This window comes from Terrapene carolina, unplaced genomic scaffold, assembly GCF_002925995.2.
Source record: "Terrapene carolina triunguis isolate 2854851 unplaced genomic scaffold, T_m_triunguis-2.0 Scaffold96, whole genome shotgun sequence".
Lineage (NCBI taxonomy): Eukaryota > Metazoa > Chordata > Testudines > Emydidae > Terrapene > Terrapene triunguis.
This window is the reverse complement of record NW_020664447.1, coordinates 518,503-541,536: the sequence shown is the minus strand read 5'-3', so window position 1 is coordinate 541,536 and position 23,034 is coordinate 518,503. Positions and strand designations below refer to the sequence as shown.

Genomic DNA, 23,034 nt, shown 5'->3' with positions numbered 1-23,034 from the left:
GTTAACGAGTGGTCAATAGAGGGCTGCACCAATTTAGCTAAATCAATTTAAAAACTGATTTTAGTTAAGACACTGAAACTTCTGTGTGTATCCAAGACCCTAATTCTATAGTCCTAGAACTTTACCTAGGCCACTCGGGGCAGGAGGTGGTGTCAAGAAAATGAGGGTGATGTGCCAAAGAGAAGGCAAGATTTGCGGTTCCTGGGAGACAGGCAGGTCAGGGTTTGCTGAAGAAGCAAATCCAGGCATCACACTCCTTTATACAAGTCCCTCTCTCCCAGTCTGAGAATTGCCCTCTGCCTGCCATTGTGTACCACACCTTCCCTCATGCTGTGAAACAATGAGACACATACATCATAATATGTTTTAAAAAGGCCTTGAGATCCTGGCTGGATCCTTTGAGATCCCTTCCTCTATGTAGGAGGTAGGAGAAATAAAATGAAGGGAGTCACACACTGAACAGACATGGAGACATACCCCCTCACTGAACAACGTTGTGCTATGGGCCATGCACAAGCATCCCATTGTGTTACAGGAACCTCACGTCAAACCCTTTTTAACCAACCAACTGCACTGGAACCTGCTAAAGTTGCAACAATGAAATTGAAAGCCCGCAAACTCGACCTCCTAGATGCTGGAGGGAAGGTGAAAAAATCCACTCAGCAGTTTGCCAATTTTGCCATATGGGAAAAATCCCTTTCAGACCCCAAACAAAGTATGGCCATTAACCTAGCCCCCTATCAAAAGAGATCAAGCTCATTAGATATGGGTGGGTAATGGCAGGTCTCGAACACAGTCAAACTGATGAGTCATCAGCAGAAAGCAAAAGAACTCAAACTGGCTACTACCAGCAGTAAAGGGAAAGAGAAACTACCCCATTCTACCTATCCCAGCAGGTAAGAGCCAATCAGCCAACCCCGCAACGCTCCACTGTCCAATGGCAGGGAGTGTAGGGGAAAGAATGTGAAGGCAGGAGGTGTCCCCGTTCCCTCCAGACCCATCAAAGCTGCACTCTGGTAGCAAGGATGAGATAGATCAAGGCTGAGTGTTCTCAGGTCCCACTAATTTTATGTAATACGTAATGAGTATACATGAAACAGAAGAAGGGAGTGAAAGCTGATTAATATCAATTAACGTTTGAATAAGCTGTAACAATGACCTACACATCATATACTGAGCCAACATTAACAGTATTTTGTTGCTGACTGCATTTTGCTATTACACTCAGACTATCAATTTTTTATTTCTGTGATGGGTTTTCAAAGTTTGCCTCTCAAGGACAAACTGCTCTTGCCTCTCGGTTTGTCCCGTTTGGCGACTAGCTGTAAGAACAATTCATCTTTAACTATCGCCCCCCCCTTTGTGTCATATCAGCAACTCAACAGTTAATACGTTTTTTTCTTTATTATCTTTTACCTGAAATAAACATATATAACTAAACAGATAATCTTAAAAATTGATTACTATTGTAGAGTTCATAGTCTCTTCTTATCCATCATCATAGGGGGTGGTCTTAAAAATGGAGTCTCTCTTACTTTTTGTCTATTTATGTCCTGTCTGAGCCAAAACAGAATTTTTCTGGTCTCTGAGAGCATTTTCAACTGCTAGCTCCTCATCCCAGCCCCTTTTGAAATTTACTGCTCCATGATTGCTTTTTCATGGACTTCAGAATTTCAGCACTTCAGAAATGAGCTTTAGAAAAAGTAGTGCCTAGGAGCTCCAATCACAGACCAGGACTCCACTGTGCTAGTTATGTAACATAGAGCATATCCCGCCCCCAAAATGTTACAAAACGCAGTGTTAGAAAATACAGTAAGTCAAGATGTTAACTAATACTAGTTTCCAAGATGTATCTACACACTTTTATTCCATAACTGAAAAACATGGATAATTAAAGTTGATAAGTATATTTGTCCTTTTCTTATAGTTTGGTTTTTACTCTCTACTCTTTAGAATACCCCTCTTAGAAATTTGAAAACAGTATCCCTATTCCACTCCTCTCCAAAAGTTTTTTTTTGCCCTATTTTTTTTCTTTTTAAACTTGCTTCATTTCATTGTCCAGAGACTTAGTGCGCAGCAAGCCAGGGTGTGAATAAATCTATAGCGCACTAGCCTGTTGCACAGTAAGTCACTGTGGACCCTGCTACAGTGTACTAAAAGTTCCATAGTGTGCTGTGACATACTGCACTCTACGGATCTTTTAGAATCCAGTAGGAGGGTCCACAGAGTGACTTAGTGCGCAACAGGCTAGTGAGCTGTAATTTCATTCACACCCTGGCTTGCTGCATACTAAGTCTTCATGTGGACAAGCCCTAGTACTTTCTTTGTGTACCAGCACCACTGATGCTGTCAAAACAATTTTGAACTTTACTTTGTGCTTCCTAGCTTGTTGATTCATTAGCATCTAAGTATACTAATGTAGGACGGCTATAAAACCCCCCCCACAAATTTCTTTAAAATCAGAATGAATTGTATACATCTTATTCACTGATTTAAAACGTTAAAATGAAAAGAGTATTCTCTTGCTTCTAAAAATATATTTTAACTCACTGCTCTTGATTTTTGAAATAAGTTTTTAGCTGCAAGTTAGTAACATATTAAACTTGCCTCTTCAGTGATGAACGTGTTTGCATCAGAGTAGCTTGATTCATGGCACGGATCCAGTCATTCATATCCTCTAGGGTATCTGCACTGAAGTAGTATGTGCGCATTCCTGAATGCTCTCCCTGACAGCCAATAACAGAACTCTTATTATAAATGTATGCCCTCATCCCTGTGTGGACAGCCTGGAAAAGCAAAAAGCAAAGACAAATTAGACAAAACTATTATTCCGAGCCTAAAAATTTATTATAACTTGAGTGGTTACCTTAAAAAAAAGTTAAGAGTTCTCACAGTATCCTCCTGTATAAAAAATAGAAGATATCACACTAATATAACCACTGCAGTGTGACAAATGTTGAGTTTTAATGTCACTTTGCAATTTTATTTGTGTAGTTCCTTTCCCTCTTTTTCATATCATTAAAAAAAAATTGCAGCATTTCATACCAATAATTGGAGTTTTTCATTTTACTCCTATCTTACTTGATGCATTTTATTTGCGGTGAACACAATACAAAACAAACTAATGGATCTTTTAGCAAGAATTGCTTAAGTGAGCCAATTTTCCTAGATCATATCATGAAGCAATCTGTTTAGAAGAAACACAATACAAATCTTATCATACATGTTTTTTAAACTAGCATTTTAGGAATAATTGTATTGCATGTTAAGACCTTTAGGTTAAACAATATACTTAAACAAAAAACACTAAATTAGCTACAAAAAACACTACACTTGATAATAAAGTTAGCAACATTTATTGAATTATTAAAGCACATGGTATTGTATTTCAAATGTTATTGCATACAAAAAGCTTCCATGTGCCATCTCAAAACCAAAACTATTTGAGATATTTAGATACATCAAGCTGCTAGCAGCTAAGTATTGAACTTCAACACTGACATTTCTATTGTTCTTATGTACATAATTTTATATCAAATGTGTGTTTTCATTATTCTAGTCTAGTTATGTTTAGTCAGATCTTACCCACAGTTCCATAAAAAGACATGGTACCTAAATTACTAAGCAAGTCTCATCAGATGCTCCTTCCTGAAACAAGCTACAATATTTCCTGTGTGTTACATTATAAATGCACTTCAAAAGTAGACAATCAGAACTCATCTGCTACTGTTAACAGAATTAACAGCAACTGACAGCCATTCACAGAATCGTAAGTGAGGTCAGCAATTTTCAAGTTCTCTCTACTAGTTAGTACTTCAAAAATCCTCTATTTTAGCTTGAGAAGCTTTGGTTTTATTTGGTTATATTTATTTAATGACAGAATCAATGAATCTCCCTCTTTTTTGTTGCATTACCAAGCACTGGAACTGACTATAAAACTCCATTTATCTTGTAGGCTCATGAAATCAATATTTTGAGCACATTAGTAATTTAACTGTTCACAGTTTTTGGACAAACTACAGCTAGTATCAACACACACAAATACTAACTACACAAAAGCATTTTTTAACCAAGTGAATTTTTCATTCACATATACATGTGTAAAACAAGCATGCCTTTTATTTTATAAGCTACATTCCACATATAACTCTTATAGCTGGACTTCTGTTTTGATGGAGTCTTTTCCCACTTGTTATTCTACACTGAAAAATACCCTACCATCATACTTGGCTTTAGAAATACAAACAATTTTGACAGAACACAATATGTTTGATCTTGTGTGAAGCTATATGATCTGTTATATACTCTAAAATTGCTGAGTTAGTGTTAACATCAGACTCTCACTTCAATCATGTGCAAACTTATTCTAGAATAAGGGGGTTTTCCCACTATTTCAGCATTTCATGTTTTGTAGACAACTTGCTCCCTCCCTTCTTTTTTTCCCAGAAGGGCTGCAAACATTTGAACATGGTCTTTCACTCTCCTACATGACCGCTACAAGGGAGCCCTCTTATTTCCTTTAAGACAGCTCTATCATATATTTTGTTCTAGTGCAAGTCTTTTGGCTGCCACCTCCCATCTCACTAGGCAGGAAGGTTGATCGGACCAGCAGTGTATTAAACAGGACAGCTTAGAAAGAAGGGGGACAGCACATGCCTGGGATTCCAAGGCCTTCCACGTCTTATTGGCCAGCCAGGGGGAGGGGAGGATGGGAGAGAGGGTGGTGCAAAGAGGGAAGCTGACTGGCCTCTCACATCCCCCTAACTTCACCATTAATTTAAACCTCTACTGAGGTTTTTGGGGGCACCTCAGTTGCCTATCCTCCCTCCTTATAATTGTAGTATAGTAGCTGTGGTCTTGGATGCAGAGTCTGACCACTCACCTATTTTGGGATCAAGAACAAATTTTTCCCATTGTGCAAGTCTGGCAGAGGCCTGTTGGGTTATTTCACCTTCCTCACAGTAAAATGGAAGTATAGTTTTGTTAAAAAGAAGTAGGACTTCGAAATTAATATTAGTAATTTGTAGGAATGTTTAGTTCATTGCAACTTGCTGCCACTGTCCAGGGTGGATAAAGGCCAAAAGGGCCAACTCCCAGAAGTAAGAGACCTGGAATTTCACTGGTGGACCTTGTGACTATGGGAGAAGGGGCGAGCTGAAGGCTTTGCAGATTGAGGACCCTCTTTGATAACCTCCTGCCCTCCTTGGAGTGGGGAGGATGGGAGGATTCAGAAGTGAGCTGAGTCCTAAGGATAGGCTGAAGAGGGTCTACTCCAAGTTATGAGGTTGTAGGGTGGGAGCCATGCAACCTTGGACTGAACACACTTAAATGCCTGGTGCATGAGAGTCACAGGAGATGAGACATACTCCCGAGGGTTAAGTTAATAAAGCTGAAGCCTGCTGGTTAAATTGAACTCTGTCTTCATTCACCTGTATATCCTGATTAACGTGGTGTGTCTTTTCTCTCATAGAATTCTATTACGTTCTCTCTCAAGGTAGCCATGTTCACCATGCAACTGGAAGAGAGTGCAGGACACTATTTGCCTAACAAACTGTATAAGCAGCAAGCAATATGTATATGGCACTTTCTCCCTTCAAAGACTGAAGAAATTACATGTATAGCCTCAGAGAATGAGGAATAAAGGTGTAGTGCTATTATCAACAAACCATGACTCTCAAAAGAGTTAAGAGAATGTAAAATTGGTCAGAATAATAGTCAAACGTATTCCAGATATCTATTAGTAGCACGTCAAACACGCAAGAAAGAAAACCACAATCTTATGCTAGTGTCTGATGGCTGTCACTGCTAACAGACACAGAAGAGTTTTGAGAGTCTTATTTTTTATTTTAAACAATTGTTATTAAGGATATCTACAGCATACTAAATAAGCCTGAAATATAACACATGCACATACACAACGGGGGGAAAAATAATATTGGTACCTATTCATGCATTCAGATGCCTTATTCTGGACAGACAGAGGAAAAGGCAGGCTCTCTCCCATAAGGCACAGAACGAGAAATGGAGAGCAAACCCCAAGAGCATACCAATAAGGACAAGACAAGGACAAAAAAAGTTGAAGTTAAAATAGTAAAAGGATTCAGGTTTTCAAGGACTATATTTTAACACAAAACTACACTGATTAAAGTAAGTAATAACTAATGTTAAATGTCTAGAACCATTAAGTTCATAGATAGAAATACTAAATTAAGAGAAAGTCACAATTACACAGAGAAAGTTAGCAACTTTTTACACATTCCTCTGAAAGTCAGGCATCACAATGACTTATGAAAATACAGCAGAATAATTCCTCTTACTCTTAGGTTGAAAAGTGTCAAATTTATGGAACACTTATGAGCCAAAATTAAAGGAATATCTCATCCCTCAGCTAGACAGTGAATCAGTTTCCTGTAAAAATTATCAACATTATGTGGAGAGGGAAGAGGAATTAGATATAACAACTCTTCAGGAAATCTAGAAGCTGGGACCACTTTTTTCCCCCTCCTCTTCCTCCATTCTAAAGTCTGAAACAGTCCCTTTCAGGTATACAGAGCGCAGTATTTCTTCAGTTTACATCATGGTAATAAATCCATTAGACAGATTTAAGGTACATAAGCTACCAGAGAGCTTGAAGGGAAGGCTCCCTGGTAACACATGTGCTTTAAATCTGGCTAATGGATTTATATATAAAGAGTGAAGTATGTCAACACCAACTTCAGGAAGCAGCAAGATACTACGAGCAACTGATGAAGGTGGCAGCCCAGATCCCAACAGGTCTCAGCAATGAAGAGTAGCTCCACATAGTAAATCCTGATTTCCGCTAATAAAGGACATTAAAATACCCAGAAACAGTGTTGCAATGGCCTCTATTTTACAGGCAAAAATTGGGATCTCTCTCGTTTCTTCAAGAGATGAATCCTCCCCGTCATAGAAGTCATACATGGTAGTATCAATGTAAAAGTAGAGTATCTTGGTAGGGCTGATGTAATTTGTGATCTCTCATTGAAGTTTTATTACTACTCCATCTTATTCATCTTCACCATATTGGACTTAAAGCAACAAATCATGGACATGATTCTGCAGGATCAGAACCTATGCTTGTATACATGCTTACAAAGAATTGTCCCTTTGCCAAAGAAATGATGGAAGGCTCCCCCACTTTCTCAATCTAGTATAATGGAGGAATATATTCCTAAACTATTTTTTTAGTATTATAGTTGGATAAACTTAAAAAACATTCCCTATGAAAACGCTTTTCACACACAAGAACAATCAAAAGTAATCTTTTCTCAGGGAGAACTCTCCAGCTTTTAGTAAGATTTTAATGACTTGACAATACTCTGTGTTTTAAACTGTTTAATACTAAGACCAGCTCAACAAACTAAATACATCTGTCAGAAAATAAATGTTTAAAATGGAAGCTGACCAATAACTAAACTCATACTTATACTGTAATTGGAATTTTGCACTAATCTAAATAGAAGACAGACCACGTTTAAAATATGACAGGATACATTTTCCACTTGTTCAGGACTTCAGTGTGAAAAAAGTCCTATCTTTATTTTGGGATTAATCTTGTTGTGTTTTCTATTTCTAGCAGCATTTAGTTATGACATATAATGTTCACCCATGCTCTGTGTATTTAAGGGTACTGAACAGATTAGATAAATGTAATGGCTAGTGAGTGATGGAATTCTGGTAAGGAAGTGCTCTTGAAATTCTACAAGCTGACACGTGATGCTGTAGGTGTGGAATTTGAGACAGTCTCACGTTATCACTACTATAGAAATCCTAGGAAATCTATTCTTGCCCCTGCTATAAACTTTGTTCTGAGTTAAGAAAGCCACAGGTCCTGGCTTTAAACCTGCATTCAAACATCAGATAAAAGTAGAGTCAATTCTAGCCCAACAAATAATCTTTTACAAATAATACACGGCAGTCTATGTGTGCATGATTTATTTTATGAGTTCTCCAGTAATAGCATAACATCAGCTTTGCAATAAAATCCTACATGACATCAGGAGATATTTTCCCCCTTAGTTTGGTGAAGAGATCATTACTGAAAGTCTTAGTATAATAGCTTATTGTGATTTTAACCAAATGTCCTCACCACAACTGAATGTGGTGGGTCTTTCTCCATCCAACAAGAAAAAGGGGATAGAGTTCCTTTTAAGGTTCCCACTGCAATTGGGTTACAAGGGAGGAGGAAAGGGGATGGACTTACTTTAGCAGAGCCAAGGGGTGGAGGTGATAGGAAGTGGATGGACAATGTGGCAGCACTGACCTACCATGTGCACCAGAGGAGGGGGAAGTATTTATACTCTGTACATTTGGGAAGGAACTCTCATCAATTACCAATCAGTTGCACGCAACTTCTCACTCATGAGATCAGAATAGGACTGAGCTTTATCATCATCTGCTGTAGACATTGTACTAGTTCCTTGGAAGGAATTTTTGCTTCACCACCAGATTGGCTGAGGCATGGTTTTTTTGCTTTCCTCACAGCAAGTCAGGGCAAAGTACATAAGGAGGACAGGTCAAGATGTGGCAAACTTAGTAGGTGGCAGGTGTCCAGTGCGGGTACTCATTACAGAGGGGATATGGTTCCCTGATAAACAGGAATTGGAAGGGGATTTAAGGGATGGCATCCCCTAAGAAAGCTGGAAAAAGGGGAGTTGGGGCTCCTAATGTCCAGTACAGTGGGAAAACAACCCCCCCCCCTCTTTTCCAGCCCTCCTTAGCCCTCATTTGAGGAGAGAGTGGTGGTGTCCCAGCAATGGACTGGGACCAAGTTGGATTCCAGATAAGTGTAAACAATTAAGGAAAGAACAATGACCTGAACTGTACGATTTATTGCTGGGTATTCCCAGATATGTTAAGTCACTAATTAAACCACATACTTTCCCTCTTCGCTTTCTTCCTGCATGGCTGAGTCTATGACTATATAATGCTGATTGTCAGAGACTAACTGAAGCCCAGTTAGGATACTCTAAATCATTTGAGAAGGAATTTTGACAGAAGTAACTTAATTGCTTCTGAAATTGTTATTTAACCATAACCATAAACATGGCAAACTGCAGAACAAGTGAGGAGTGATACAAATTTGTTGATCTACCCTAGGTAAAAGCACAAGGTTGACAGATGTAGGTGTCAATATCAACACCAGAAGAGGAGGTTACTCACCCTGTGCAGTAACTGACGTTCTTCGAGATGAGTGTCCCTGTGGGTGCTCCACTCCAGGTGTTGGTGCGTCCCTGCGCCTTCGCTCGGAGATTTTTTGTAGCAGTACTCGTACTGGCCACGCATGCGCAGAGGCTGCCCCCCGCTGTGAGTCTAGGATAATAGTACGCATGCGTGGCCAATCTCCTCAGTTCCTTCTCTACAACGGAGGCTACCCCAACTCCGAAGTAGAGGGGAGGAGGGTGGGTAGTGGAGCACCCACAGGGACACTCATCTCGAAGAACGTCAGTTACTGCACAGGGTGAGTAACCTCCTCTTCTTCTTCGAGAGATGTCCCTGTGGGTGCTCCACTCCAGGTGACTTAAAAGCCGTATATCTTAAGGAGGTAGGGACTTTGGATCTGATAGGAACGCGGTTGATAGTACAGCCCTGCCCAAACGTATATCAGATAGAGGGCCTCGAGTAAGGGCATAGTGTTTAACAAATGTGTGCTCAGAGGACCAGGTGGCTGCTTTACAGATATCAGCCAGGGGAACTTTGCGTAAGAATGCTACAGAGGCAGCCATAGATCTAGTGGAGTGTGTTCTGATGCCATCTAGAGGTGTAGCTTTCTTTATCTGATAGCACAACCGGATGCACTGGGAAATCCAGTTCGAAAGTCTCTGGGTAGAAATAGGCGTACCTTTGGAACGCTCCGCGATGGAGACAAAAAGTCTGGAAGAATTTCTAAAAGGTTTGGTTCTATCCAAATAGAAGGACAAGGCCCTACAAGGCTTCGAATGAGTTCGCATGTGGCTTCGGGAAAAAGGTTGGTAAGTGTATCGGCTCATTAATGTGGAATGACGAGTGTACCTTAGGAAGAAAATTGGGGTGTAACCTGAGGGTAACCTTGTCTTTGAAAAATAGCGTATATGGTGGGTCTGCCATAAGAGCTGCTATTTCTCCTGCCCGCCTGGCGGAGGTAATTGCCACTAAAAATGCTGTTTTCATTGAAAGGTGTAAAAGGGAGCACGTGGCTAGGGGTTCAAATGGTTGCTGAGTTAGGCAAGATAGAACTAGATGAAGGTCCCACGGAGTGGTGGGTGGTTTTATGTCTGGGTATAGGGTTTGTAGTCCCTTAAGGAAGCGCTTGGTGATCGGATGAGCAAATACAGAAGTATCATCGATTTTGTCATGAAAAGTTGTAATAGCAGCTAAATGGACCCTGATGGAACTGGAAGAAAGGCCGGATTGCTTAAGGTCCAATAGGTATTCAAGTATGAGCGGAAGAGATGCTGACGTGGGACTAAGTTGTTTAGTTGAACACCAGTGTGTGAATCGTTTCCACTTACATAGATAGGTGGTGCGAGTAGATTGTGTTCTGCTATGTAGGAGCACTCTTTGAACTTGTTCAGAGCAATCTAGTTCATTTTGGGAGAACCATGGAGGAACCATGCTTTGAGGTGGAGCATGGGTAGGTTGGGGTGGAGAAAACGGCCGTGTTGTTGTGATAGGAGGTTCGGAATGAGAGGCAAGGGGATTGGTGGTCGAATCGACATTTTGGTGAGAAACGGAAACCAGGGCTGTCTGGGCCATGATGGGGCAATTAGGATCACCTTGGCCCCATCTGTTCGTATTTTTATCAGGACTCTGTTCAGAACCGGTATCGGGGGAAACGCATAGAGTAAGTTTTGGTTCCATGGGATCATGAATGCGTCTCCCAAGGAATGTTTGCCTAGCCCTGCTCTGGAGCAAAAATTGGGACATTTCTTGTTTTTTGCAGTTGCAAAGAGGTCTATTTCTGGGTAGCCCCAAATGCGGAATATGTTGTGAATGGTGTGCTCGTTTAATTCCCATTCGTGATCCCACGGGAAACGTCTGCTTAGTTCGTCCGCTGTGGTATTCATCACTCCGGGAAGATAGGCTGCTGATACCCGGATGTTGTTCGCAATGCACCAGTTCCAGAGCTTCAGAGCCTCTGTGCACAGAGAGTGGGATCGAGCTCCCCCTTGCCTGTTCACGTAGAACATGCATGCAATATTGTCTGTCATTATGCGTACGTGTTGGTTCTTGATCAGTGGCAGGAATTGACGGCACGCATTGCGAATGGCTCGAAGTTCTAGGACGTTTATATGGAGAGAGGACTCGGTTGAAGACCAAAGCCCCTGGGCTGTGTGGTGAGACATGTGTGCACCCCATCCTGTCAGAGATGCATCGGTCGTCAGTATGAGGGATGGAGCCTGCTGAAGAAAGGGGACTCCAGAGCAGAGGTTGGAGTGAATTGTCCACCACTGTAGAGAATCTTTGACTCGGATAGGTATGGAGAGAGTCTTGTTTAAAGGGTGCACATTCGGTCTGTACACCGTGGCCAACCACGCTTGGAAGCACCTCATGTGTAGACGTGCATTTTGGACGACGGAGGTGCACGAGGCCATGTGACCTAGTATTTGTAGGCAGTCCCGGGCAGTCACCTGGGGACTGTTGCGAATCGTTGTGGCCAGTTGACTTATAGAATTGAAGCGGGCTGGTGGGAGAGATGCCAACCCCGTCCGGGAGTCTAGGTATGCCCCTATGAACTCCAGATGTTGGGTGGGGTATAATGTGGATTTGTTTTTGTTTACTTGCAGGCCTAAAGATAGGAAACAATCGATGGTAAGTCGTATGGATCGGAGAGCTTCGTCGAATGTTGAAGCTTTGAGGAGGCAATCGTCTAGGTAAGGAAATATTACGACCCCTTGTTTTCTGAGGTAGGCTGTAACTACGGCTAGGATCTTGGAAAAAACACGGGGGGCCGTGGACAGTCCGAAGGGGAGAACCCGGTATTGGAAATGTGTGGAGCCGAGAGTAAAGCGTAGGAATCGTCTGTGGGACGGGTGTATAGTCACATGAAAATAGGCGTCCTGTAGGTCGAGGGCTGAAAACCAGTCGCCCTGCTCCAGCGCTGGGATTATAGTGGTGAGAGTGACCATCTTGAACTTTTGCTTTTTGACAAATTTGTTGAGCAGCCTGAGGTCGAGGATTGGTCGCCATCCCCCATTTTTCTTCTCTGTTAAGAAATAATGGGAATAAAACCCCTTCCCTCTGTGTCGTTCTGGCACAGTTTCTACTGCTCCCAGTTGAAGGAGATGCTGCACTTCTTGGAAGAGTAGTTGCTCGTGAGATGGGTCCCTGAAGAGGGATGGGGAGGGTGGGTGGGTGGGAGGGAGGGAGAGGAAGGGGATGGCGTATCCAATTGTAACTACCTCTATGACCCATTTGTCGGATGTAATTTTTTGCCATTGATGAGAGAATGGTCGTAGGCGGTGTCCAAAGATAGGTGTGCCGGCTGAAGTGGGAACGCTGGTTTTCTAAACCCTCGACCAATGCTTCAAATCTGCCTATTAGTGGGAGGGGGTTGCAGCGCCCCTGTAGAGTTAGGACGACGACGTTGGAATCTTGGTCTTTGGCGTTGTTGCGGCTGCTGTTGTTCCTGCGGTCTATAGGAATATTGTGTAAATGCGGGGTAGCGTGGACGTTGATAAGGTTGGTATCTAAATTGTCGTCTTCTGGTCGCAGGTGGCTGGAGGCCTAGGGACCGGAGGGTTGCTCTTGCATCCTTCATCGAATGAAGCATGTCGTTTGTGGTGGAGGCAAAAAGTTTTTCCCCGTCGAAGGGAAGATCTTCAATGGTGCTCTGGACCTCTCGAGGGAAGAAGGAGGAAGAGAGCCATGAACCCCGTCGCATGACCACTGCTGTGGCGGTCGACCTTGCTGCAGTGTTAGCTACATCGAGGGCCGCTTGGAGAGCGGTGCGTGATATGGTTTGTCCCTCAGAAACCAGAGCTGTGAATTGTTGTTTCTTCTGCTCTGGGATGTGATCAATAAAATCCATGAACTTACTATAGTTTTTGTGGTCATATTTTGCAAGGACTGCAGTATAATTAGCTATGCGAAAATGTAGCATCGAGGATGCATATACTTTACGGCCGAAGAGGTCCAGGCGTTTATTGTCTTTGTTGGCTGGGGTGGAGCGGGCGTACTGTTGTTTGGCCCTCTGGTTTGCTGCGTCCACTACCAATGAGTTTGGCGCCGGATGGGTAAAAAGGAATTCAGAGCCCTTTGAAGGGATGAAGTACTTCCTGTCCGCTTGTTTACAGGTAGGTAGGCTTGTGGCTGGATTCTGCCAGATGGATTTAGCGGGTTCTAAAAGGGCTACGTTGATTGGCAATGCCACTCTAGAGGAAGAAGAGGGCTGCAGGATATCTGTTAGCTCATGCTGTTGTTCAGTGACTTCCTCCAAGTTAATTTTTAAGTCACCGGCAGCTCTTTTAAAGAGGTCTTGGAATTTTGCATAGTCATCCGACGGTGTTGGAGGAAGGGGAAGTAAGGCTTCCTCAGGCGTTACGTCGGGCTCTGCTGGAATAGGAGCAGGACTCAGTTGCTCCTGGGAGTGTGACGGTGCTGCCTGGTATCTTATGTCACCGGCAGATCCGTCACGTGGCGGTGCTAAACCGGCGTTGCGCCTGGTCGAAGTGCCGTAGCGCATGCGTTCTCGGGGGTACGATACCCATGGTGCCCAACATTGCCATGGTGGTGGGTAGGGCATAGGTGGTGCCATCCAAGGGTTCACTCCCCATGGGGCAGGATCCTGATAACAGGCTGAGGTGATTTGTTTGTAACCCCTGTTAATTGGGGTGTGGGAGTCTTGATCAGGAGAAAAAACTGCCTGTGGATCAGTTTCCTCCTCACTGGAGGAAGGTTGTTCTGATCCTGAGTCATGCATTGGAGAAAAACAGGCAGTCATCAGGGGAGACTGCAGAATAGGTGACACCGATAGATCTGCTGTCTGAGTAAATTGAAGAGGTGAGGCTCCTGCATGAGGTGAAAACTGTGGAGGAGGAAGTTGCCCTGAGGGAACATTCCTCTGAGCAGGGGTTTTGCCTTTGATCTCCCTGTCAGTCCGTGCCGAGGTTGCCGGTGCCGTGGTAGGTGCCGGGGGGGCAACATCAGCCCGCTGAGGGTCAGCCAGGGCGGGAAAAGTCGGCACCGCGTCCATCTCGGTGCCGAACGGCGCCATAAACGAGGCAGGCAACTGAAAGCCTGTAGCCTCGGCACCGGAGCCTCGCGCCGCCGCCGCAACCTGAGGCGGCTTTCGTGCAGTGCCTGAGGAGCCCGGCTCTTCAAAAGTGCTGAGGCGAGGAAACACAGGCAGGGAAACTGTTGACCTGCCTGAGGCACTTTTGTGCCTCACCAACTTCCTTGTTGGAGAGGGCTGCCCCTTCTTTGAAGTTTTCTTCAGGTTTTTTGAAGCAGGGGGGCTGTGTCGGGCAGTAGAGCAGGAGTCGGCGCCTGGGTCTGAAACTGACCCGATAGACTTCTGCAGGAGGAGCAGTTTCAGTTTGAGCTCCCTGTCCTTTCGTGCCCTGGAACTGAGTTTGGTACAGTGGGCACATTTTTGGGGAATGTGTGTTTCCCCCAGGCATTTTATACAAAGAGAATGGCCATCAGAGAGCGGGATAGCATCCTTGCACGTAGAGCAGCGCTTAAAGCCTGTGGAGCCAGGCATGGTAGAAGCGGCTGCGGCTGAGAGAAATTTTTTTTTTTTTTTTTTTTTTTTACAGATAAAGAACTAATAAACTAGACTAACAAGAACTGACAACAAACTAACTACTATAACAGGTAAATGTAAGAAAGTGAGGGATTCCCTAACGAGTCTGCTGAGCTCCGTCTCAGGCCGGGGATGGTAGAGAAGGAACTGAGGAGATTGGCCACGCATGCGTACTATTATCCTAGACTCACAGCGGGGGGCAGCCTCTGCGCATGCGTGGCCAGTACGAGTACTGCTACGAAAAATCTCCGAGCGAAGGCGCAGGGACGCACCAACACCTGGAGTGGAGCACCCACAGGGACATCTCTCGAAGAAGAACTTGCATACTGGAGATGATGTCTGGCTCTTGAAACCCATCTACATTCTTTTTTTCTTTTGTGATAGTTTTACATTGGTTTACAATCTTATAACTTTATTATAAAAATGAGAATGTTTCCAAGCAGCAATTTTTCACTAAAAATGTATGTTTTAGCTAGCACAACTATCCTAAAGAAGATATTCCCTTTGAAATTGTTTCTTATTTTTCCATGATAATACTTCAGAAGATGTAAAAGCTTGGACCTCCATTTTATCTCTTTTTTCCAATATTTGCTTCTTCCTAGGGAAAAGAATCTAAGGAGAAAAGGCTTACTGAGTCATACCTGTTAAATGTTGGAGTGAAGATTCTTTTACAAAGGTTCCTTTGTAAATTTTTCCTGTTACATGGTGTCTGAAGCTACATCTACACTACAGCACTTGCAGTTGTGCCGCTGTAGTGCTTGTGGTGGAAACGCACTAAGTTGATGGGAGAGAGCTCTCCCATTGGTTTAATAACTCCTGCCTCCGCGAGAGGTGGTAGCTATGTTGGTGGGGAAAGCTCTCCTGCCGACATAGTGCTGTCTACACCTGCTCTTAGGTCAGTGTAATTTACGTCGCTCAGGGGTTACACCGAAGTAACCTGTAGTGTAGACAGGGTCTCAGCTCTCCATATTTATTTATTTGTACAAATTTGCAAAAATACACTGAATGTTTCTAGAAAGTGCACTGGATTTGGTCACCATGTCCCCTTCTTTACTGGAACTGGTTCTATGGTGCCTACGTATAGAAGGGACATCCTGTCTCAGCAAATGTTTGTGACAAGAATCCCTGAGGAGGGACAAGGAAAGAAGGGTGGGATGACAGGATGGAGGAGAAATGGATGGAGTTACCCAATGTTATAATCTGTAATTTGTATAATTTGCTCCCATGCAGGTCAAAAATGGGAGAGATGATCACCAAAGGGAGGAAGATGGGTAGGTGTGGTGTTGCTGAAGATTCCCAAGGTAGGACGGGTTCTCGATCTTCAATCAGATAATCAAATTGACATTTCGATGATAATAAGGGTTGGGTGGTGGTAGTGGTTGCAGCAGGTGGTCTCTTCTTCTGATATCTGTCTTTTCTTAGGGTCTATGAAAGATGGAGAATTGGACCAGATGGATCTCCGTCCCCTTTGTGATCTACTACATTGTCTTTCATTTATAGAAGTTTATAGAGAGTGGCCCTTGAGTCCTTTAAAGTGTGCAAAATTCTTTGGTGGACTCACTGACAAGTCTCAGTGTGAAAAGGAAGGTCTTCTATGATATTTAGACCTCCCTAAGACATGCTAATAGCTGCAGCCAAGATGCTTAATGCATGACAACAGTAGTAGAGATAGAACAAGATGCACTGCTGGCTGCATCCAGGGAGGTTTGCAGTGTGGTCCTCATTAAGAACTAACCCTCAGTTCTGATGGCCTGAAACTGTTCTTGATGATCTGGGGGAAGATGATCAATAAAAGTGTTTAATTTGCTGTAATTGGTCTGATCACCCTTTGCCATCAGAGCCTAATAATTTGCTATTCTAAACTGCAGTGTCGAGGAAGAGTAGTTTTTAAGCCCAAAGAGGTCAAGATGCTTCTGATGTGATTGTATGGCATAGACTCAGTGTGGTGCTGTTTACCACGCTCATTAACAGCTTCCACACTACCAAAGAATTAGGAGAAGAATGTGAAAATAAAAACTCAGAATTCTTTGGAGGAACATAGTACTTTTAATCGGCTTGCTCAAGTCTACCAGATCATTTTGACAGGATCCAGTAGAATCTCAATTACTTGCATAGCAACTCAGTCAGAAGTTGTCATGTGGAGTATATCCAAGAGCTTATGTTGTGACTCTTGGAACTTGTTCAATGGGATCTGAAGCAAGGCAGCAATCCATTTAGTCAGCTCCTAAAACTGTTTAAAATCTTTGGCATAAGAGAGTGGACAGCTACGTCTGGAGAAGATGAAGAGATACGAGTTTGTGGTGTTACATCCTTGTCCACTCTAGTCTCTTGCACTTCAAAAAGCTCCTCACGAAGTTGTGGTTGTTTAAGAGGGAGAGATGGAGCAGGCGATTGCCTTTCACAATATTCCCCACAGGAGTAGCTAGGACCCCTCAATATTGCTGATGGAAGGCTGCCCATGGGACCCAATATGGCCACTGAGGAGGACCATAAGGTAGAGGGGGATGCATCCAATGCTGCTAATACGCAGGAGAAGGGGCATGAGATTCTCTTGCCCTTTGGGCTTTTTCTCAGATAAGGTGCCTGGAAAGATGTCTCTATGGTGGTAAATAGGAGATCCCTGTACAGCAATATGGGAATTGCAGCAGGGTGGTCACCCACTCCTGCCTTAAAACAGCCCAGGGAGAGGGCTGTGGCAGGGAAGGAAAAGCGGGGCTGATTGGGGAAAGCAACCTCAGCTGGGTGCCACGCCCCAATCAGGCCGAAGCTGGCTTAATAAAGGCCCAGCTGACCCTTATAAGAGGGCAGTGGGCCAGAAGCACACACAGTCTCTCTCTGCCTTGAGAGAGAGAGAAGGGCCTGGCGGCTGGGAAGCTTAGGGTGCCTAGAGTGAGGCAGGGCTGGGGAAAGGCCAGAGGGGCTGAGGAGCTCCAGGCTGGTAATTCCCCAGGCTGCAGGGCCTTGTCCAAGGCCCCATAAAGGCACTGGGTTGCAGAGAGAGGCAGCAGGTCCAGACCCAACCTTGCCTATGATGAGTGGCTGACATTGCAGTCTGCCCCAGGGCGCAGGGGCGAGTTGGTGACTGGCAGTAGCCTACGACTGAGATGAGGTGGGGATAGGGGGTGGGGGTTCCCCGGGGAGGGGAGACCCCAAGACTGAGGGGTGTACTGCCGGGGGCAGCACCCCAAAGACAAGGGGGCACCGGGTCCAGGAGGGACACCAGCCTGCAGAGGGTGCTCCGGACGAGCTAATTCCCAGTGACAACCAGCAGGAGGCACCACAGGGGTGAGTCCCACATCGCTACAAGAATCTAAAGAAGAGTCCACAGTATAGTATAGAGGAGGAGCAGATCATTGTCTGCTTGATGGAATGGTATCAGAGAACCAGAGGGTACCAGAAAAAGGTAAGGCAAATCTCAATACTGACTTCTGTTAGATACCCATTCATAGTGGAGTCTCTGGCTCATCAGACACTACAAGTCCTCGTAGAATCTGAACTTCTTGTGCGTGAATCTGCATCTGGATTAGACGGGGCTCCACAGTAACCAATGTCAATACTGAAGGTGTTGGTGGTAGTATCTGTCTTGCTGTACATGTCTAGCTGTGTAGAGGTATCAATGTTGCAGTCTGGGTCACCTGTTTAGGTACTAGAGGTAGTAAAGAAAAGTTTGATGATGTTACAGACTGCCTAGATGCAGCAGTGTTTAGAATCTCTGCTGTGCTCTTATCCTGCAAAGACCTAGGTACTAAGGTCAACGAAGCATGGTGCTCACTCTGAGGCTGATGTCTTGGGGGGGGAGAGGAGGATCTGGGCCTGTATCTGAGGCAGATCAGAGGAGGGAGCGCTCCAACACAAGGAGCCAACATTTAATATCCCACTTTTTACGAACTGAACTGAATTTAGCTGGGATGTGGGTGTTTCCCAAACAATGGATACATAGAATGTCTGTTGCTGACCAGGACAGCTTCCCAGCAGGTAAGGCAGTGCTTGAATCTCAGGGACACCAACATGCCAAGCTGATGATGCCCCCAAAAGCAAACCTTTCAGTACAGTGGGGAATTAAACAGAAACCCCCAAGTTATAACTAAAGTAATACAATTATCAAAAGAACTAAATAAGCTAAACTAAGAAGTCGAGGCAAAGCTGAAGTGGGCATTTTAGATGCTCTGTCTCAAGCTGTGGGGTGGTTGAGAAGGAACTGAGGACGGTTTGCCTTTGCAGCTCTATGTATCCTGGGTAAAGGGCACATGAGCTTTTAACAGGCACTACTGAAAATCGCCAATCAAAGGCACATGTGCAACTGAAGTGGAACACCCATAGGGACACTACTTGAAGAAGAAACATTCATTTAAACAAACAAATCAATTTCATTCTATTTTCCACAGAAAATAAACCTGAGATCAGCAACAGGCAATCTGAATTGCTAAAACCCACAAATCAAGATGAAAGAAAAAGCTCTGGGTGGGCAGATTTAAAAAGCTAAGTCTTTCTGTAATTCTCATAAGGCAAAATAGATGGAAAAAAGTTTCTTTCTAGAACATCATTTGCATACCACTTGATGAAACTGTGCATGATTAATGCTTGTAATTTACTTTGATGGATTCAATGTGTCATGTTCTGTTCCAAATATCTGTATATTTTAAAAATATAACCTGCATTGAAGCCTCTATAATTTGCCTTAATGCATGTGCTCAGACATGTAGTGAGCTGGAAGCAGGCTTTTCCATTACCAAGAATAGGTTTATTTTCTTTTGTTGTAATTTCAAAGAGCAATAAATAGCTACAGCAAACCATAAATCATTCAACATAGAATTTTAACAAAGAACACTACTTATCAAAACAATAGATGTACTTAAACTACATGGAAGGCAAAATTAAAATATTGTTCTAAGTAGAACCTTAAACAACTATAGCTTCAAGACTCTATTTAGTAGATAAAGGTGGCTGTTCTTCTTCCCTAAGATGACGAAATTACAACATGAGTTAAGAGATAAAAGGAGGAAATTAATTCTTTTGAACTATTATAGAGGCCATACTAATTATCCATTTTTTGCGGAGAAAATAAATGAGAAGTTTAATTGCCACGATGCATTATATAACAAAGCAACTAAAGTCATGGCACTGTCATTTCCTCTCCTTGTCAACACTTAGTGGTGGTTTTATTGCAAAAAAATAAGTCATCCCCATCCACTGTGAAGCAAAGCATTCTATGGGGGAAAAAGTCAATATTTCTCTCTATTTATAAGACTATCGATAAGGTTTGTCAGTTTTATTTTCTGATATTTTACAGACAGAAGATCATTAACCACAGGCACATACTAAAGCAACAGGGAAACTTATAGCATAGCAGAAAAATGAACTATGATAAAACTATTAGATCCAAGAAAGAAATATGTAACATTGTGAGTATGTATGAAGTAGATATGATGTAAAAATAAAACATTCATTTTTACAATTATTTAAAAATTGAGATATTGTTACCGTTTCCTCTAAGCAATTTTAAAATATCTAGTGTATTTATTTGCTGAACATAAATCATAAGCTTTGTAATTTATTAATTGTACCTTAAAGGAATACTTGCGGTTTATGCGATCTTCAGGTCCAACGGGAGATATTACATAACTAGGTAATGGTATGCTACCCAAAACAGTTTCTTCTCTGCTGTCTATTGAATGAAAGAAAAATCAAAATGATTCAGGGCACTTCTTCAACAGGTGTAAACAAACATATTCCCTAACATAGTGGTTCTCAACCAGGTATACGCATAACCCTGGGGATACGCAGAGGTCTTCCACAGCATACATCAACTCATCTAGATCAGTGTTTCTCAACCTGGGGCACATGACCCCCCAGGAGTGTCACAAGTGCAGGGCTGGCGTTAGGAGGTGGCAAGCAAGGAAATTGCCCAGGGCCCCGTGAAGCTAAATTATATGCTTCAGCCCCGGGTGGTGGGCTCAGGCTTGAGCACTGGGTGGTGGGGCTTGGGCTGCAGACTCCTGAAAGGAGTACAGTAGTTGGGAAAGGTTGAGAACCACAGCCCTAACATATACCAATAACAGTACCAACAAGTGGAGAAAACAAGTGCTTATTATATGAAGTAATGCTACCAGAATTCTTCCAGCCAATCAAACTTTTCCCCTTATTTTTATTTAGTCAGAAGAATAAAATTCCAGAACAAAGCTCCTGCTGATGTTCCTTTAGTGACCAAAGGGCAGAAACATGGGAAAGTGGAAAAGAAGGCCACCAAGGTGACAATGAATTAAAGAGGGACAAAGCAGAGAGACAGTCCTTGTTCAGCTTTCCTTTAAAATCTACTGAGGCAACAAGGGCCTACTGATAGGCAGCACTGTCTCCACTTAGACTCCCCTCTGGATCCATTCCTAGTAAGGCCCCATGCATGGGGACTGGCCACCCATGTTGTCCTGTTTCTTCTTCCTTCCTGTCTTTTTACTCACTCATGTGTGCAATGTTCTCAGATCAATATATAGTAAACATTCTTAGTTTGTTTGTTTTTTAAGGCCAGAATAGACCATTATGATAATCTACAACAATTTCACTCAGTGATTCTTACATCTAACCAAATAATTACTATAGTTAATGAACATTCATTATTACTGGCACTACATAGAGGAACAATAGCCATAAATATGAATAAATAATACTTTGCACTTCTATAAAACCTTCCAAATATTTCAAAGCACTTTACAAACAATGTACTTAACCTCAACATCCATGTGAGTTAGGGAAGTACTATCCCCATTCGATTCAGGAACAAACTAAGGCATAGAGAAGTTGTGTGACTTACCAAAGATCATACAAAAAACCTAGTGGTTAAAGACTGGAGCAAGAGTCAGGTATCATGGGTTCTAATCCAGACTTTGCCACGGATTGTCTGGCTTTTGGCAAGTCACAATCTCATTCTTTTTCCAGCTGTACAAATACTTACCTTCCTACATGTTTATTAATGATGGAAATGTGCTTTGAACATGTAAAGTGCTATAAAAATACAAAGCAACATCATCTATCGTCTATATCACTGCTCAAAACACATGTCTCTGGACTACCCATATCTTAACCATAACTTTATTCCAATAAGTGTGACAAACCAATACAATACAAGCAAGCAAGCAAACAAACAGTAATGTTGCTTTCTAATGAGGGTTTGAGTCACAATTTAATGTTAAACAATTGTTTGAAGGGTAAACAGTGGCGAAAAAGTTTAACAGTTTTTTTTAGCTCTAAAGAGAAGTTCTGAAGAGCAAATTAGAACATTTTTCACAATGGCCTCAGTTTCATGAAAATTCTGAAAACCACTACATTGTCTACTCACCTTTGTAGTAAAACAAACAATAATCAGACAGCACAAACCATCGTCTTTTCCATAATCTCATTCCAGAGCTATCCTGCAAAAGCAAGGAATTTAATACAATTTCTTTCAGTTCAAATAAAAGCTCATATAGTGTCTGTTTTATTATCTAATTTCTACAGTGCTCTACTAATTAACAGATTACCAGAGATGTCCCAAAATACAATATTAATAATTACAAAAATAAATATTGTACTTATGCTTGGAGAAACATTATGCAATGATAGAATCATCAAGGCTAATATCTAGTTACAGGACAAAGCTTCCCTATGCTATCCAGGACAATTTTCAAAAAAATTATTTTTATTCTCTAACTAATCTAAAATCTGAAGGGTACATGGATTGCGCAGTATGGGTAGCTACCATATATTTTCCTCACAGATTTATCAGGTAATTAGGATAATTAGTTGTGTATCAGGAAGTGATACTCATTCCAAGGATTGCTTCTTGACAGAGATGAGTATCAGCATATAAGCAGAGTGAACAGGGAAAACTTAGTGGAACAGCACAGAAAAGCATAAAAAACAGTAAATAAATTAAGAGACAAAATTCATAGAAAACACAAAAGGCTAAGACACACTTCCTAGAAGACTTTGTCACTAACCTTCAATGTAACTTAAAAAATCTATTTAGAATACACTATAGCCTATGAGGCCTTAAGCAGTTGAGAAGATTTTAAACAGAATATGTATTATCAGCTATAGCACAGAGATTTGAAAAGCAATTACAATTTAATTTTTTTGTATGAAATAATTCATGTTTTAGGAAAGAAAGGGGTTTTGAACATTGTCAATACATTTTAGGATGAATTGACACCTCTTAACCATGTGTGGATTGTTGATTTAAGATAAGATTTTATAAGTTAAAAAGAACAAAAAAGACGGTTACTCACCGTTGTAACTGTTGTTCTTCGAGATGTGTT

The 23,034-nt window shown here is 42.4% G+C and overlaps 1 protein-coding gene across 2 annotated transcripts in view; it reads right to left on the bottom strand.

Annotated features, from left to right (window-relative positions):
• PLEKHA7 (pleckstrin homology domain containing A7) overlaps positions 1 to 23,034 on the bottom strand; it is a 306,972-nt gene that overhangs the window by 86,942 nt on the left and 196,996 nt on the right. For both annotated transcript variants that reach the window (XM_026651359.1, XM_026651360.1), the window contains 3 exons: positions 22,077 to 22,149; positions 20,311 to 20,411; positions 2,608 to 2,786 (listed from right to left, as the gene is read on the bottom strand). In XM_026651359.1, the coding sequence (XP_026507144.1) occupies positions 2,608 to 2,786; positions 20,311 to 20,411; positions 22,077 to 22,149 (353 nt within the window). The remainder of the gene's footprint in view (positions 1 to 2,607; positions 2,787 to 20,310; positions 20,412 to 22,076; positions 22,150 to 23,034) is intronic.